General features: G+C 43.5%; 2 protein-coding genes across 3 annotated transcripts; one reads left to right on the forward strand and one right to left on the reverse strand.

Moving 5' to 3' along the window:
- Nucleotides 1-1,753: 1,753 nt before the first annotated feature.
- LOC110538820 lies at nucleotides 1,754-11,825 on the reverse strand. 2 transcript variants are annotated; one of them, XM_036939126.1, is made up of 4 exons: nucleotides 11,637-11,825; nucleotides 10,301-11,027; nucleotides 6,553-6,702; nucleotides 1,754-3,671 (listed from the first exon to the last, which is right to left on the reverse strand). In XM_036939126.1, the coding sequence occupies exons 2-4, from the start codon at nucleotides 10,955-10,957 to the stop codon at nucleotides 2,631-2,633; spliced, it is 1,848 nt and encodes a 615-aa protein (XP_036795021.1). In that variant the 5' UTR covers nucleotides 10,958-11,027; nucleotides 11,637-11,825; the 3' UTR covers nucleotides 1,754-2,630. The 2 variants fall into 2 exon arrangements, with proteins under 2 accessions (XP_036795021.1, XP_036795020.1); XM_036939125.1 differs by having other exon boundaries at nucleotides 10,301-11,054; nucleotides 11,637-11,799.
- On the forward strand, nucleotides 11,785-17,796 carry LOC110538821 (RNA-binding protein with serine-rich domain 1). Its single transcript, XM_021625797.2, has 7 exons — nucleotides 11,785-11,926; nucleotides 12,209-12,355; nucleotides 12,612-12,779; nucleotides 13,089-13,194; nucleotides 15,523-15,676; nucleotides 16,666-16,807; nucleotides 17,247-17,796. Coding segments are annotated over exons 1-7 (819 nt in total). The 5' UTR covers nucleotides 11,785-11,924; the 3' UTR covers nucleotides 17,347-17,796.
- The last annotated feature ends 67 nt before the right edge of the window (nucleotides 17,797-17,863 follow it).

Consider the following 17,863-nt stretch of genomic DNA (forward strand, 5'->3'; position numbering starts at 1 on the left):
AGCCAATAGCTACTTTCCTTACTGAGGAGTTGGCAACACTGCAAGGGCCTGCAATCATTCACTTTGAACTTAACTATGTGTTTACAGGCAGTAGCACGACTTTAGATCATTTGAACACATTCGCCAAAAGCCACTGAATGAATTTCTGCAAAAATGTAAATAGCACAGGAGTCCTCTTACATTAGGGAACTAAACAATAATTTTGATCAAACAGCCATGAAACTGTATTTTCACTCTCCCTCAATTACCTATGCACATCAACAACTAATGCTAGCCATAGTGAGATGAGCTAAAATCTAATGAGGGAACATTAGATAAACGCCCTCAAACTTTTTCAGCTAGTTGGCCGTCAAAATTGCCCTGATAAAAGTTGGGGAATAGTAGCCTGCTTGTCCTTCTGCAGTTTACCTGTCAATCCAAGCATGTCCCTACCCACGTTTTGACAACGGAATGGGAACTGGCCTGCCCACCCTTTTGATCGATGCCAAATACATTTGACAACTAAGAGATAACTGTGGATAACAGTCGTTCAAGTTCACCATAGCTAGCTAACCAAATAACAGCTGCAGCATCTCTAGTTGTAGCCAACGAAAAACAATATGAGGGGGGGAAAGCCGGTCACTCACCCACTCCTCCAATGAAATCACGGACCAGACATAGCCCATTTGTTTTTTGTTTTCTTCGTGCATCTGCAACCCAAACTGAAATATGGCCTTTTATAATGTCCACTTATGTACATAGGATGCTGTCGCAATTTAACATATTAAAACCAGAGATAAATAATATTATTCTAGCCGTGGTACTATGATTGCAGAGATGTGTACAATATGCTGCAACCAATATCAAAAAGTATTAACTCCAAATGACAACTTAGCTTTGGATTGTTGTAACATTTAAACTTAAAAGATGTTATTCCTTTTTTTTGCACTGCATGGATACCCGGTGCAGTTGACTGCAGCACTCAAAATACTGTGTATTGTAGTTGAGTAGCCAGGTTACTGCTCAAATGTTGCTGTAATAGGCCTACATGTAACTCCTTCATGTTGTGTTTTGTTGAAGGTTTAGTTTTTTAGTTAATCATTGTCAAGCTTTAAAAACCCGAAGCCGGGACTGCAACATTTGAGAAGCCTGGATTGTGGCATGTCTGTCACTTCCCCCCCACGCTGCCACTGTAAACCGGACACACCAATGTGAGCACATCGGGCTATAATTTCATAAAGTAAATGACAGCTCGACTCATTTACTCGCTTGTGTGTTCTATTCGGCCCGCGGGCCTTGTGTTTGACACATGTACGACAGGATATTAGCCACGTTATGACTGAATTGGGATCATTGCCCTTGTATTGACATTCCCAGCCTTAGTTAGTCGTCCGTTTTTGTAAAAAAAAATATTGAGTCAATGAAACTGAAACGGTGCATCCCGAATGGGTGGCGGTAGCAAACAATGTACCAGACCAGCTGTCATTTACAACCTGATAACAAGATGTTTTGGACTACCAAAAAATGTATTGGTGAATTATATTAATTATGCATTGAACTGCATTCATATATTCTGCAAACAATGCCTTAGGTCATGTATTTTTTAGTAAAATATAACCTATTTTTAAAAAGTCTTGTAAAGTTGGTTATGAAGCATGACTGGGAATTTGATATTTTTGACTGATATGATTGTCCATTTGTTTCATATTTGCAAAGTAGTTAAAAGGCTATCAGTTCCACTGTAACACTGCCATAAATATGAAGAACTTCTTAATTTGTTGGATATTATGTAGCACTTTATTCAAGTACATTTAGTTCTGTACAGACAGGACATTCTGCACTTTAAGGCTGATCTAGCAGAAGGCAGCAGAGACCTTGCATTGGTGAAGAGTTTTATGCTCTGTAAAGACTGATGGCAACATAATCCAAATGCATTATTAAAACGATAAGACATGCTTCTTCTGTATTGCTCTTTGTGATTTGATAATAACTGTTTCATGTAAAAATGGTAGATAGTCTCGAGGACAAATGTTCCTTTCAGAATGGACAATGAAGTGGTATTCATTTCTACGGGGATATTCACGGTTCTAAAAATAATGACACATACTTCAAAAACACAAGAAATCCCTTAAAAACCCAAGACATAACATGTACTGAATGAAGCATTTGGCTAAAGGAGAGGTAGTGGATAATCAAATGTACAAATGTGAACAGAGCAGAAGCAACTTTGGATTTAAACTATGGAACTGAACCCTATATGTGGTTGGTTTCCCAGACACCAATTTAAGCATAGTTCTGGACTAAAGCACCATCTCCAGAATTTCCATTATACATTGAACATGCTTTTAAGTCTCGGACTAGGCTTAATCTGTGTCTAGAGAACTGTCCCTATAAGTCTGGATACGAGTGAACTGAAGCCTTACATGCTGACCACACCGCTTGCGTTTATATCCCAGGACAAATTAGCTAGCAATAGCAAGCTAGCTAACTAAATTGACATAAATGTTTAATGCTTTTCGACCTATCCCCAAATGAATATAGTTGGTTCAGAGTTCGTTTTGATATTTCAACCTGCGTGCCCTGATTGCGTCTGGCGTGGGTGGACAAAATCAACATGCCCACGATGGCGCACGCACGGTCTGGTCAGCATGTTAGAGTGCCTCCACTTTAATGATGTTGAGCTGGGTTTCCTGTGGGGAGACTGTGATGTCTGAGTCCAGGTCAACAGAGGCCTGGGTGGGGGCCATGCAGTCCTGGAGAGCTCCCTCTGTGCTGGTGCTGGGACAGTCTGTACTGTCTGTTCCTCTATAGGACTGTGTGTGTGACTGCGTGTATGTGGTGGCGTAAGACTGTGTGCATGAGGGCATGTGTGTTTGAGTGTGTGGCTGCTGTGTGTAGGCTGACGAGTAAGGCTGTGTGTGCGCCAGCGTGTATGTAGGGGTGTGTGTGAGCAGGAGGCTATCGGTGGTACTACTGCTGCTGCCCGTCTGGAAGCCGTTGATGCCATGGGGGCTCTGTCCGGACAGTTTGAAGGTCTCTATGTTCTCCAGGCTGGAGCTGTCCATCCCGTTGTAGCTGGGCTGGGCCTGGCTGCACTGAGCATACCCTCCTTGGCTGAAGGGGAATGTGTCCTGGCTGTAGGAGGCAGAGCCTAAGGCAGGTAAGACCGGGAGTGGGGGAGTTTTGGGATGCTGTCGCTGCTGGTGGAGGCTGGTACAGGGTGCCTCCAGTCTTGAGGCCAGGGTCTGCAGGGTGCTGAGAATCTGCTTCTGGACCTGGGTCTGCTGGACCTGCTCCCTTTCCAGCCGGTACTGCTGCTCCACCAGCATGCGCACCGCCAGGCTCAGGCTGTGGATCTCAGAGCCCAGGGTCTGGACCTGCTCCTGGAGACCCCCACCTCCACCACCCCCTCCCCCGCATCTCCCTCCAGCCTCCTGGTGAGCTGCCTGCTGAGGGCTGGGGTTCCTGTCTCTCCTGAGAAGGCCCTGGTTCATGCCCTGGCTCCCAGGGCTTTGGAGGCGGATGACAGGGCTACTACCCTGGGAGGTGGGTGGTGGTGGTGGTGGGGGGTTGGGGAGCCGGATGCCCACACGGGGAGGAGCAGGGTGTGGGGAGCGGACAGCTTGGCCACCGACTCTCTGCTGGAACATCTGTCTGGGAACACTGCCTCCTTGCTGGCCATCCAAATTCCTCTGCAGAGTACAGGTCCATTGTAACATGGGTCAGTTGTAACAGGATAAATACATCAAATTAAAACCTACTTAGAAAGCTGTTCCTTGTGCCAATGATTGGTTAGTCTTTACATAACTATGAAGTTTAATTTAAAAACACATTTATCCATCAATCTTTGGTTTCATTGACAGATTTGTTTTGAGGCCATGTTTTAAAATATATTTTTGCTGCCTCTCTATTTTTATTATTGACCTTTGGAACATTCTCTATGTATCGACACATATTTTATCAGTAAGATAAGGCCTTTTGATTGGTATAGTTGATGACAATAATTGTATTTTTTCACAAGACTCCCATGACTGGGGTTAGTTGTTGTAACTCATTGTTACAACTTACCCCTTTACCTAAAATTATATAGCTTTTTAGACACATGAACATATCAAATTTCACTTCTTTACATCAACTTTGGCAATGCAACTATGATAAAAACCTTTGGAGAAAAAAAGGAAAAAACAATATATATTTCTTTTGAACGCTAATACTAAATGTAGTTTTATATATAGTCAGCTATTCAGTTTCTGGTCAATATGACAAGCCTGGTAAATCATACCATTGTTGAATTACCCGTAATGGTTTACCATTACAGACAGTGTTACAACTGTCCCTGCTATTGGGGTAACGTTCAGACCTTGGGTCTAAGCCAGAATTGTGAAAAGTATACATGTAACTGTAGCCTACCTGTAGTTAGCAGACAAAATGTAAGTTGTTCATGTGAAATTCTGACATCTTTCAATCAAACAGTGTTCAATAAACAACTTCAAAATGTGTTACTCCTGTCCCTGACCTTCCCTATTGATATACTTTAACAAAACACTAACTGTCATAGTCTTTCCAAGAAATGAACAGAAATCCAACAAAAGGATGAACAAACACTCAGGGCATGCCACGTGTTGGGTGGAACTGCATTGCCTGAGGTAAACCGATCGAAGCGAGTGTTTGCTCAACCTTTTGTTAGACTGAAAGATGTACCACTGTTAAACTGTTGTAATGCTGTTCATTTCAAAAGACAACTTAAAGATAAATAGTTGATTGTGACGACCCTCCCACTCTGTCTGCCAAATTCCCTCTCTTTGCTCTTGTTTTCCTTAATAGGATGTCGGTGGGCGGAGCCGGGAGGGTTGTCAGCGAAATGGGACACACCTGGGCTCGGGTGTGTCCCGGGATAAATACATCTCTTCCCCTTTCATTGAGACTCTCTCCATGCAGACAGTTAGATTTTGATTGTGCCAGTTTTATTTGGCACCTTTTAACAACCCTCATCATATTTATGCGTCCAATCAATCACTTACACACACAATTGTTAACTGTATTTAGTTTACGTCTGTTAATAAATATATTTTGTTATTCCTTATCTCCATGTTGTCTCCCTTTTCTGTTAACTTCGAGCTGGTTCGTGACAAGTGGGGGCTCATCTGGGATCTGAAGGTTGGTTCCTAGACATTTTGGCATATAGCACTTTGCTGCATTATGAAGGACTAACACTCGTGTCATTGGGCTTACTAGTATGGGTGTTGTGTTTGGGACAAAGTGGTGTTAAGGTTTGAGAACTCCGTAGGTACTTTGTTTGCATCTTTTGTTACAGCTTTTGAGTTGTAATGTTTGGTGCCCAGTGTTGGTTGCCTTTTTTTGTTTGGTAAACTTGCTACTGCGGTGGATAGTTTGCTGCGTTGGAGAGAGTACATTGGTTAGTTTCCAGGCCCCTGCCCAGGCTGGAGAATCTTGCCCTACTTGCTGTTGGGACATCGGTCTGAGGTGAGCACAATCGGCTGTGTACCTCAGTGGGAGATTTGGGTAGGGTAGTGAAACTTGCTACCCAGAGCTATAGCTTTTCTTTTCCCTCCGTTAAGCTTGGTGACGTGTTTCACTATATGTTGGGCATGGTTATTTTGTTTGGTGTCCGTGGACTGAGCAGTTGTCTCGGGGCACATCTGTGGCTTGAGGGAATCTGCCAGCGTGCTGGGTGTCTTTTCTTTTTTCCCTTGATAGCAAGCTACAGAGTGTAATTACCCACCTCAAATCCGCACGAAGACTAGGGTTGAGTTATTGTAGGTTTTGGGGAAGCTCCATATATAATCTCTCTTCTGTGGTGCCCAGTGTGATTCATTTCTCTTGTTCTCAGCTGAGGGGAAGAGCGAGATTCTTTTTTTTGTATTTACTTGTGACTATGGCATCTTACGTAGACACGTTCATTCGCTTTCCATCAGAGGAACTGTTAGAATTATGTCCTAAGGAACAGCTGTTGAAAATTGCTTAACACTACAAGGTTGAAATGGGTGATAAATGTCAAATTCTTAGGTTGATATTGAAGGCCACTCTGGAGTGGTATTCTTGAAGTTACCACTGGGGAAGCTTCTGCCGAGGACTCGCCATCTCCCCATTTCGTTACAATGGCCGCTCCATCGGTTAGTCCTAGTAGTCTTCTTTTTGAACAGCAGAAAGAACTGCTTCTGTTACAGCTAAAGTATGAAAAGGAGTTGCAATTTAAACAGGATTTGGAGCGTGCAAAAATAAAGCTGCAACGAGCAGCTTGAGCTGGTTAGGGAAGGAAAGCTCTCAGGAGAGAGTTTGCTCCGGGAAGTTGACCCAGATTTACCTAGGGGTTGTTCCTCTTTTGGTCGTGCCCCGGACACATTTGATATTGTTGGAAACTTAGTTATTTTCATTGTTTGAACGTGTTGCTGATGCTAGGAGTTGGCCTGATTCTAACCGTCCTTGTTGGTCCCCGGTTTTATGGGGGTGACGACCACCCTCCCACTCTGTCTGCCAAATTCTTCGCTCTTGTTTTCCTTAATAGGTAAATATTGTGTATATTATGGTGAGTTTCCTTTGCCTTGTACTCACCACTTGAGTAAGCCTCTGAGTGACTGGGTCATAGGACTGTGGTTGATCTGCTGCCACAGGTCTCTGTACATCAGAACCAGAAGCATTAGACTGTTCTCTTCTCAGCAGAGCTGCTACTTGCTGGTAGGACTGATAAGAAGAGTCTCTTATCTGGGGAAAAATAAAGATCCAATCAAAGTCTAGACATTACATGACCACAGTAATAACACCTCTCGTGATCATTTGTTTCAACCCAGGGTTGTTCAGATAGTGGAAACATTTTGAAACGGAGTGTACCGTGTGGGGGTACTACCTGAACATGTACAACAAAAAATGCAATTTCTTTTACTGAAACATTTCAAAAGGATTGTAAATTAGAGCCTGGTTACCAGTCTGTTTCTGCTACACTTCTACTCCTTGCCAATCATTGGATTGTAAATTAGAGCCTGGTTACCAGTCTGTTTCTGCTACACTTCTACTCCTTGCCAATCATTGGATTGTAAATTAGACCCTGGTTACCAGTCTGTTTCTGCTACACTTCTACTCCTTGCCAATCATTGGATTGTAAATTAGAGCCTGGTTACCAGTCTGTTTCTGCTACACTTCTACTCCTTGCCAATAATTGGATTGTAAATTAGACCCTGGTTACCAGTCTGTTTCTGCTACACTTCTACTCCTTGCCAATCATTGGATTGTAAATTAGAGCCTGGTTACCAGTCTGTTTCTGCTACACTTCTACTCCTTGCCAATCATTGGATTGTAAATTAGAGCCTGGTTACCAGTCTGTTTCTGCTACACTTCTACTCCTTGCCAATCATTGGATTGTAAATTAGAGCCTGGTTACCAGTCTGTTTCTGCTACACTTCTACTCCTTGCCAATCATTGGATTGTAAATTATAGCCTGGTTACCAGTCTGTTTCTGCTACACTTCTACTCCTTGCCAATCATTGGATTGTAAATTAGAGCCTGGTTACCAGTCTGTTTCTGCTACACTTCTACTCCTTGCCAATCATTGGATTGTAAATTAGAGCCTGGTTACCAGTCTGTTTCTGCTACACTTCTACTCCTTGCCAATCATTGGATTGTAAATTAGAGCCTGGTTACCAGTCTGTTTCTGCTACACTTCTACTCCTTGCCAATCATTGGATTGTAAATTAGAGCCTGGTTACCAGTCTGTTTCTGCTACACTTCTACTCCTTGCCAATCATTGACATGCAAAATAAGAAAAGAGTACAAGGAGTGGAATGTTAGCAAAACAGGTTCTGGATTTTTATGTAAATGACACTGTTCTGAAAGATTTACACAAGCATGTAGTCTCCACCATTCTACAGCCCTTTTATTTATCATCTTCTCTTACGACATCTTCCCCAGGCTTTCAAACAGAACGTGAGAAGCCTGAGCGGTATACTACAAAGCAGGATTAATGACTTAGTCAGCAACTTGAAATAACGTATTTTTTAGACAGATAAGCTTGAAATGGGCATGGTCTAATTGACAAACAAAAACATCTACATTTAGATTTGTTAATGAACCAGAAAGTCAGTTCTGGTTTATCAAAGCTAGCTGGCCAACTCATTGATCACACTTTGGAGTATAAGGGCTTCCGGAGCTATCCCCAGGCAAATTGTGCAGAGCGCATACAGTGCCTTGCGAAAGTATTCGGCCCCCTTGAACTTTGCGACCTTTTGCCACATTTCAGGCTTCAAACATAAAGATATAAAACTGTATGTTTTTGTGAAGAATCAACAACAAGTGGGACACAATCATGAAGTGGAACGACATTTATTGGATATTTCAAACTTTTTTAACAAATCAAAAACTGAAAAATTGGGCGTGCAAAATTATTCAGCCCCTTTACTTTCAGTGCAGCAAACTCTCTCCAGAAGTTCAGTGAGGATCTCTGAATGATCCAATGTTGACCTAAATGACTAATGATGATAAATACAATCCACCTGTGTGTAATCAAGTCTCCGTATAAATGCACCTGCACTGTGATAGTCTCAGAGGTCCGTTAAAAGCGCAGAGAGCATCATGAAGAACAAGGAACACACTAGGCAGGTCCGAGATACTGTTGTGAAGAAGTTTAAAGCCGGATTTGGATACAAAAAGATTTCCCAAGCTTTAAACATCCCAAGGAGCACTGTGCAAGCGATAATATTGAAATGGAAGGAGTATCAGACCACTGCAAATCTACCAAGACCTGGCCGTCCCTCTAAACTTTCAGCTCATACAAGGAGAAGACTGATCAGAGATGCAGCCAAGAGGCCCATGATCACTCTGGATGAACTGCAGAGATCTACAGCTGAGGTGGGAGACTCTGTCCATAGGACAACAATCAGTCGTGTATTGCACAAATCTGGCCTTTATGGAAGAGTGGCAAGAAGAAAGCCATTTCTTAAAGATATCCATAAAAAGTGTAGTTTAAAGTTTGCCACAAGCCATCTGGGAGACACACCAAACATGTGGAAGAAGGTGCTCTGGTCAGATGAAACCAAAATTGAACTTTTTGGCAACAATGCAAAACGTTATGTTTGGCGTAAAAGCAACACAGCAGAACACACCCTCCCCACTGTCAAACATGGTGGTGGCAGCATCATGGTTTGGGCCTGCTTTTCTTCAGCAGGGACAGGGAAGATGGTTACAATTGATGGGAAGATGGATGGAGCCAAATACAGGACCATTCTGGAAGAAAACCTGATGGAGTCTGCAAAAGACCTGAGACTGGGACAGAGATTTGTCTTCCAACAAGACAATGATCCAAAACATAAAGCAAAATCTACAATGGAATGGTTCAAAAATAAACATACCCAGGTGTTAGAATGGCCAAGTCAAAGTCCACACCTGAATCCAATCGAGAATCTGTGGAAAGAACTGAAAACTGCTGTTCACAAATGCTCTCCATCCAACCTCACTGAGCTCGAGCTGTTTTGCAAGGAGGAATGGGAAAAAATGTCAGTCTCTCGATATGCAAAACTGATAGAGACATACCCCAAGCGACTTACAGCTGTAATCGCAGCAAAAGGTGGCGCTACAAAGTATTAACTTAAGGGGGCTGAATAATTTTGCACGCCCAATTTTTCAGCTTTTGATTTGTTAAAAAAGTTTGAAATATCCAATAAATGGCGTTCCACTTCATGATTGTGTCCCACTTGTTGTTGATTCTTCACAAAAAAATACAGTTTTATATCTTTATGTTTGAAGCCTGAAATGTGGCAAAAGGTCGCAAAGTTCAAGGGGGCCGAATACTTTCGCAAGGCACTGTAAATGCCGAGGCTCGTTGATTAATTCAATGTGCTGTACTCAGTACAGGAACATAGGCCTAATAATATCCATTTGTACACTGCAAAATGACCTGAAGTAATCCCAAACTGATATTGTATTTGACAATAACAGAATAATGACATACCTCCATTACATTGAGACACTATCACATCTCTATTTATTGGTCTGAATATTTGGAAGCAAATTTTCTTATATTTTTCTGAAATTTATATTTTTTATATTTTTTTAATATAAAAAAAACTGTAGGCCAAATACAATTGCTTGCGGCCTCAATTTGGCCCACCAAAAACAAAATCAGTCAGTCTGGACTGGGCATTGAGGGTGACATAATTGCCATTGGATGAATAAACACAAGGTTCTGTACTTAAAAAATCACCCATAAATACACTCGCCAGTTACCAACCCCTTCTGTATATATCTACTCAAACTTGATGTCTCTGCACCCTTTTTGGTCTTAGTGAATCACACGACTATGAGACGTGCCTACCTTTGCTCTATGAGACAAAGCCTTATCCAGAAGCCTTTTGCGTGCTGCCAGTATGGGGTTAGTAGCTGGCGAGGGCGTGGCTCTCTTACGCATGTAGGCGCCTGTCACAGTCACAGCCGCTGCTCCTGCGGGTGGAAGACCCCTCTGTTGAGAGTTCTGAGCCAATGATGTGACACTGACAATCTGGATGTCCTTATCCTCATCCTCCTTCTTGTTCCCTTCCTCCGGTTTCTCTGTCCTGTTGCTCTGTCCTCTGCTGGCGCCTTCGCTTCCTGTCCCAGACGGCCCCTGACCCCTGACCTCAGGAGGATTGGAGCCAGGACACTGCTTGGCGAACTCTGACGCTGCAACATAGCCTGCGTGGCGTGACGCCTCCCTCAGTAGATTCCGTATTTGCTGGTCGTTCCAGCCCTCCCGGCTTACACCATCTCCCCTCCCTGCTCCAACCCCAGGTGTGGTCTGTGGGTCTGGGGCTGCAGCACTTTCACCACCCCTCTGAACCTTCTTCCTCTGGAACTCCTTGAGGTACAGGTAAATGGCCTGGGCAGACACCCGGATGTTCTCCAGCTCCAGCACCGCCTTGATCTTGCGGAAGCTCAGACCCGCCTGCCGCAGCTCCACCACCTTGCGCTTGGCAGCATCGTCCAGACGGCCCATGGTTGGTCACTCACTCCAGGCTGCTCCACTGGAAGAGCCCTTCTCCAATCGGGACTTAGACTACTGCTATCTGTTGAAAGACAGAATTCACTACTAACTGTAGTAAATAGGGCATTTGGAATTAGACTTTCAAACATAAATACATTAAGCTAGTGTAGTTAAACTGATCAGAAATCACACAGATGGCACCAATTCTATCACATAATCTTATTCACATGAAACCTCACATTGATAGCTAGACTGACATTAAAAGCAATTTAACTTGTGAAGGACAGGACTCCAGGCAAAATTGACTGATTATTTTTGGCAAAATACATCAATTACTAGCTAGATTTAGTAAACTAAATAAACATAATACATAAGCCAATAGAACAACATGGCTGGCAGTGTATCCTAACCTCTGCCAGACCTCCACCTGAACTAAGCTTTGAAGCCGTAGCGTAGTCTACCTTCATTACTCCACCGGTACCAGCAGTCTAGCATCAACGTTGGGACAGTTTACTGTCCATTGTCTAGCAAGTAAATATTTTAGCTAGATAGCATCAAACCTGTCCCACAATGTGAACACATAGCCTAACGGTCCTACCTTAACGCTGAAAAAAGGAAATGATTTCATCTAAATAGATAACTAACGTGAGTTAGTTCTAGCTAAGAATATTTGATCGCGGTGCCAACTCACCTCAATACGATTCTGCACGTTTTCAGCTCATTTGAAAATGACCCATATCGTTTCCTTTAGAGTGCAAGCTAAATCGTTAGGGGAAAACATACATTTTTAACAAGTAACTATTAGCTAACCTTACTGGTAGAACCAGTGGTCGAGGGTTGATAGCTAGCTAAAGATTTTCATATGAATGTTGACCAAAGTGAAAAAGTGAAAAACGTCATTTAGGCGAATACGTCATCATTACGCGTCAGATTTAGCACAGCGGAACGAGTGGTTGAGCCTGCATCCGACTCGAACGAAATGTACGTATTCTGGGTTTATATAACTATTTATATTCCATGTTATGATCTTCTCAATGTTGACCATTTTGGCATTACATTAGATACATGTTAATGCTTGAGCTACATAAACAGAGCAGGGCACAACGTTGCTAATTAGCTATCGTTTCTGGCCTTGCTTGTTCTATGAATGGAGGAAGGCAATGGCGGTCGCATAAACGCAACATATAAACAGTTAGAGTTTGAAGATAAGGAACTTAATAATAATGCTGTTCTTAATTTACATATTTTTTTTCACTTACTTAGGGCACCGTCACCCACAAAGCGTAAGGAGGAGGAAAAGTCAAAGGACAGGGGAAAAGAGAAGACTGCCACTAAGGAAGGGGGGGACAAGGAGAGAGGGAGGGAGAAGGGCCACAAACGACGCAGTGCATCCACTGGGAGCAGCAGCAGGTGAGATGCCCCCCATTGCTCTTTCAGACTCTGTACAGTCTTTAACTACCTCAAACAGTGCTTTAGGACACACTAGCTAGGTCTTTTCACGCTAAGCCAAGCTGGAACGCCCTATGTTCCAAAGTGGGCCAAGAGGTTAATTGGACACGAATTTCAGATGGTACTTCCCTGTTTTGCTCAGTTTCCTTCGATTGTGTGCCTAATGAACACAACCCTTGTTGCTGGCCTGTTTGTGTATGTATATCTTACTACCCAGCTCCAGCAGCAGCTCTGGCTCCAGCTCTGGTTCCTCCAGCGGCTCTAGTTCCTCTGGCACCAGCCGCTCTGGGTCTTCCCGGTCCAGCTCCTCCAGCTCATCTAGTTCCTCTGGGTCACCCGACCCCGGCCGCCGCCGACACGACAACCGTCGCCGCTCCCGCTCCGCGTGAGTACTAGCTGATAGATTGTGGTCCTAAACAGTGTCTGCTCATCGGGAAATTCCCTGGGTTCACATAGTATTTGAAAACCTACAAATATTTTATCTTCGTCTAGGACAATGGGACCAGTGGCACACACTGAACGTAGTTGAAATATGTCAAATACTATTTGAACCCTAGGTCTGGTTGAGTGCCATTTTATCATGATCAAAATGGTTCAGTTGTGGGAAAAACTACAAGTTTTGTCCTGCTTTAAATAGTGTCTTTTCACTTAGTAAACTCTCATGGTTTTGTAATGACTGTCCATTGTGCTACAGGTCCAAAACACAGAAGAAGGGAGATGACAAGGAGCGAAGGAGAAGGAGCCCGAGCCCCAAGCCCACCAAAGTTCACTTAGGAAGACTGACCAGAAATGTGACCAAGGTGAGGGACTACACGACACGGCTATTGACATGGGGCGGCAGGGTAGCCTAGTGTTTAGAGCGTTGGACTAGTAACCGAAAGGTTGCAAGTTCAAATCCCCGAGCTGACAACAGGCAGTTAACCCACTGTTCCTGGGCCGTCATTGAAAATAAGAATTTGTTCTTCACTGACTTGCCTAGTTAAATAAAGGTAAATAATAAAAATAAATAACAGGCTGAGAGCAGCACAGTGTTAGCGGTTAGTAGCAGTTGTGTATCCTCTCATGATCTCACAATTTTGCAGGGTGCTTGGAATTGTCAATATTATTGTATTGAATTATGAACTCTTTGAAGATATCTGGGAGAAGGCAGTTCTGGAGTTAACAGAGTAACTGGCCTAGAGTGAATTCTGAAGCACCAATTGTATGTTAGGCTTACAACATGTTCTTTTACAAAATAAGCCAGGAACATTAGGGGGTTAGGTACTGCGGCTGTAAAAATACATATTATTGTTGTACAGTGGATAAATAAAGATATATGCACACGCACATTACCGGTCAAAAAGTTTAGAACACCTACTAATGCATGTGTTCTTTATTTTTACAGGTTTCTACATTGTAGAATAATAGTGACGACAAACAATGAAATAACACATTTGGAATCATGTAGTAACAAAAGTGTTTAAAAAATCTAAATATATTTGAGATTCTTCAAATAGCCACCCTTTACCTTGATGACAGCTTTGCATACGCTTGGCGTTCTCTCAACCAGCTTCACCTGGAATGCTTTTCCAACAGTCTTGAAGGAGTTCCCACATATGCTGAGCACTTGTTGGCTGCTTTTCCTTCACTCTGCGGTCGGGCTCATCCTAAACCATTTCAACTTTTTTGAGGTCGTGTGATTGTGGAGGCCAGGTCATCTGATGCAGCACTCCACTCTCCTTGGTAAAATAGCCCTTACACAGCCTGGAGGTGTGTTGGGTCATTATCCTGTTGAAAAATGAATGATAGTATCACTAAGTCCAAACCAGATGGCATGGCATATCACTGCAGAATGCTGTGGTAGCCATGCTGGTTAAGTGTGCCTTGAATTATAAATAAATCACTGACAGTGTCACCAGCAAAGCACCATCACACCACCTCCTCCATACTTCACGGTGGGAAATACACATGCAGAGATCATCCGTTCACCCACACCGCATCTCACAAAGACACGGCGGATGGAACCAAAATTCTCAAATTTGGACTCCAGACCAAAAGACAGATTTCCATCGGTTTTAATGTCCATTGCTCGTGTTTCTTGGCCCAAGCAAGTATCTTCTTATTGGTGTCCTTTAGTTCTTTGCAGCAATTTAGACCATGAAGGCCTGATTCACACAGTCTCCTCTGAACAGTTGATGTCGAGATGTCTGTTACTTGAACTCTGTGAAGCAGTTATTTGGGCTGCAACCTGAAGTGCAGTTAACTCTAATGAACTTATCCTCTGCAGCAGAGGTAACTCTGGGTCTTCCTTTCCTTGGGCGGTTCTCATGAGAGCCAGTTTCATCATAGAGCTTGATGGGTTTTTACGACTGCACTTGAAGAAACGTTCAAAGTTCTTAATGTTCCGTATTGACTGACCATCATGTCTTAACAAAATGATGGACTGTTGTTTCTCTTCGCTTTTATGAGCTGTTCTTGACATAATATGGACTTGGTCTTTTACCAAATAGATATCTTCTGTATATCCCCCTACCTTGTCACAACACAACTGATTGGCTCAAACACATTAAGAAGGAAAGAAATTCTGCAAATTAACTTTTAACAAGGCACACCTGTTAATTGAAGTGCATTCCAGTTGACTACTTCATGAAGCTGGTTGAGAGAATGCCATGGGTGTGCAAAGCTGTCATCAAGGCAAAGGGTGTCTGTTTGAAGAATCTCAAATATATATATATATATATATTTTTTTTTACTTTTTTTTTGCTTACTACATGATTCCATATGTTATTTCATAGTTTTGATGTCTTCACTATTATTCTACAATGTCAAATAGTAAAAATAAATAAGAAGCCATGAATGAGTAGGTGTTCTAAAACTTTATATATTGATATTTTGGGATATTTAAAATATATTTCACAGCGGTTTAGATGGTACAATGATTCTCTACACTATAGCCTCCATTGCTTGTTTTGTCACAAACTGAAATTAGTTGATCATTTTAGTATTTTAGCAACCATGTATAGCGGAGTGATTTCTACATATTGAGCCTTAAAGTAAAAGTGTACTTATTCTCTTTGAATGAGTTGTATGTCGAGGCCATGCCATCAGAGATACATGTTGGAAGTCCATTTTTATCTTCTGTTGAACAGGACCACATCCAGGAGATCTTTGCCACCTACGGCAAGATCAAGATGATTGACATGCCAGTGGAGAGGCTCCACCCAAACCTGTCCCGGGGCTACGCCTATGTGGAGTTCGAGACTCCAGAGGAGGCCCAGAAGGCCCTGAAACACATGGATGGTGGTACGAGGGCATCTTGGGAATGTTCATTAGGCCACAGCGTAGTAGAATGTTTTGCAAATGAAAATGAGCAATTCTTATTGGACATGTTCAGATGGTTCCTCTTGGTTTCCGGTCGTTTTGTGCCTACTGAACACAATCTTGTAGACTGTAACAATAACATACCTGGTACATACTTTTTTGAGCTACAAGTAATACATTCCCATTGTAGCCAATTAAACCTGGCTGTTACACTGGTTGCACGAACAGCACGTGACTGGAGATTAGCTGTGAGAGGCTTTTTAATTTTCTCCCAGTCGATGCATGACTCACGAAGGGTAAACGCTGAAAGTGGTTTGTGCTTCGTCTGTGATGCCATCTTCCGGTGGAGCAGCTAAAAACCTACAATGACGGCGTTGTTTCATGCGAACGCTACGTCCCCAATGTATCATCTCAGTGCAGAGCCAAGCCCCTTGTACTGCTGCCTAACCCCTTGCACTGCTGCCTAACCCCTTGCACTGCTGCCTAACCCCTTGCACTGCTGCCTAACCCCTTGCACTGCTGCCTAACCCCTTGCACTGCTGCCTAACCCCTTGCACTGCTGCCTAACCCCTTGCACTGCTGCCTAACCCCTTGCACTGCTGCCTAACCCCTTGCACTGCTGGCTAACCCCTTGCACTGCTGTCTAACCCCTTGCACTGCTGGCTAACCCCTTGCACTGCTGGCTAACCCCTTGCACTGCTGGCTAACCCCTTGCACTGCTGGCTAACCCCTTGCACTGCTGGCTAACCCCTTGCACTGCTGGCTAACCCCTTGCACTGCTGGCTAACCCCTTGCACTGCTGGCTAACCCCTTGCACTGCTGGCTAACCCCTTGCACTGCTGGCTAACCCCTTGTACTGCTTTGTGTCAGTCTGAAATCTCAATGTTCTGGAGTTTATATACATTTTAACAGAGATGTTTCTAGTATGACGTTGAGGTTTGTGCATATTTCTGTCTTTCTGTTGTTCCCAGGTCAGATTGATGGTCAGGAGATCACCACCTCTGCCGTGTTGGCTCCAAGGATACGCCCTCCCCCTCGTAGACAGTCACCCCCACGCAGAATGCCCCCACCTCCCCCCATGTGGCGCCGCACCCCACCTCGCATGAGGAGAAGGTCAGTGTTGGCCCTGGTCTGATGGCCCGGGCCCTGGTGGGTCTGATGGCCCTGGTGGGTCTGATGGCCCGAGCCCTGGTGGCCCTGGTGGGTCTGATGGCCCTGGTGGGTCTGATGGCCCGAGCCCTGGTGGCCCTGGTGGGTCTGATGGCCCTGGTGGGTCTGATGGCTCTAGCCCATGTTATGGTGACCTGGACGTCCTGGATTTATAGTACAATACTGGTAACAAATACTTGGTTCAATCACCAATTTCAACTGTAATTTGAATCCCCCAATCTGACCTACTGTCCTGAGAACATTACTGTAGTGTTTAATTCTCTACTCCTAGTGCCTCTCTAGCTCCTTGTGGTGTAATATGTTGACCTGTTGATAGTTTCTTCAAATGATGCAATATATAGATACTTTACTGACACACAAGTGATGCTTTGTTTACCTGCAGGTCTCGGTCACCAAGGAGACGGTCCCCGGTGCGCCGACGCTCCAGGTCCCCGGGGCGCAGACGTCATCGTTCCCGTTCCAGTTCCAACTCCTCACGATAGAGGAACAACGCTATCCCCCTGCCCGCCCACCCCAACAACCCAGGGTGAATGTATTTTCCATGATTTCTTGCATCCTGTCTCTTCCTTAAAATGCATTGGAGGACAAAATCGGAATGCTCCTTCTCCTCCAATGTGCTTTGAGGTGACGAGAAGAGAGGATGAAAGGAATCAAGGAAATACAATTGAGCTTGTACCTAAAAAAAAAAAAAAATTGTCTGAAGTGAACAGTCTAGTTGTTTGTCTCATTACGTTTTTCCAGTTTTCATTTTAAGGTTCCCAAACAGTCGTTCAGATTACTTGTTGATCGTCATGTCCTTTGTTATCCAATCAGAGCTCAGGCTTTGTTTTAGTACTAATGATTTGCTCAAGATGTGTAGCCTGTCTTTTTACCACCGTGTACTGATTTTGTACATGCTTTGAAAATAAAAAGGAAGAAACTTCAACCTCAAACTGTTTGTCAATTTCTGTGGCTTCTTTAAATCTAGATGCCAGCCTAAGTTTATTGACTAGCTAGAGA

Source organism: Oncorhynchus mykiss, chromosome 12 (genome assembly GCF_013265735.2).
Source record: "Oncorhynchus mykiss isolate Arlee chromosome 12, USDA_OmykA_1.1, whole genome shotgun sequence".
Classification (NCBI taxonomy): Eukaryota; Metazoa; Chordata; class Actinopteri; order Salmoniformes; family Salmonidae; genus Oncorhynchus; species Oncorhynchus mykiss.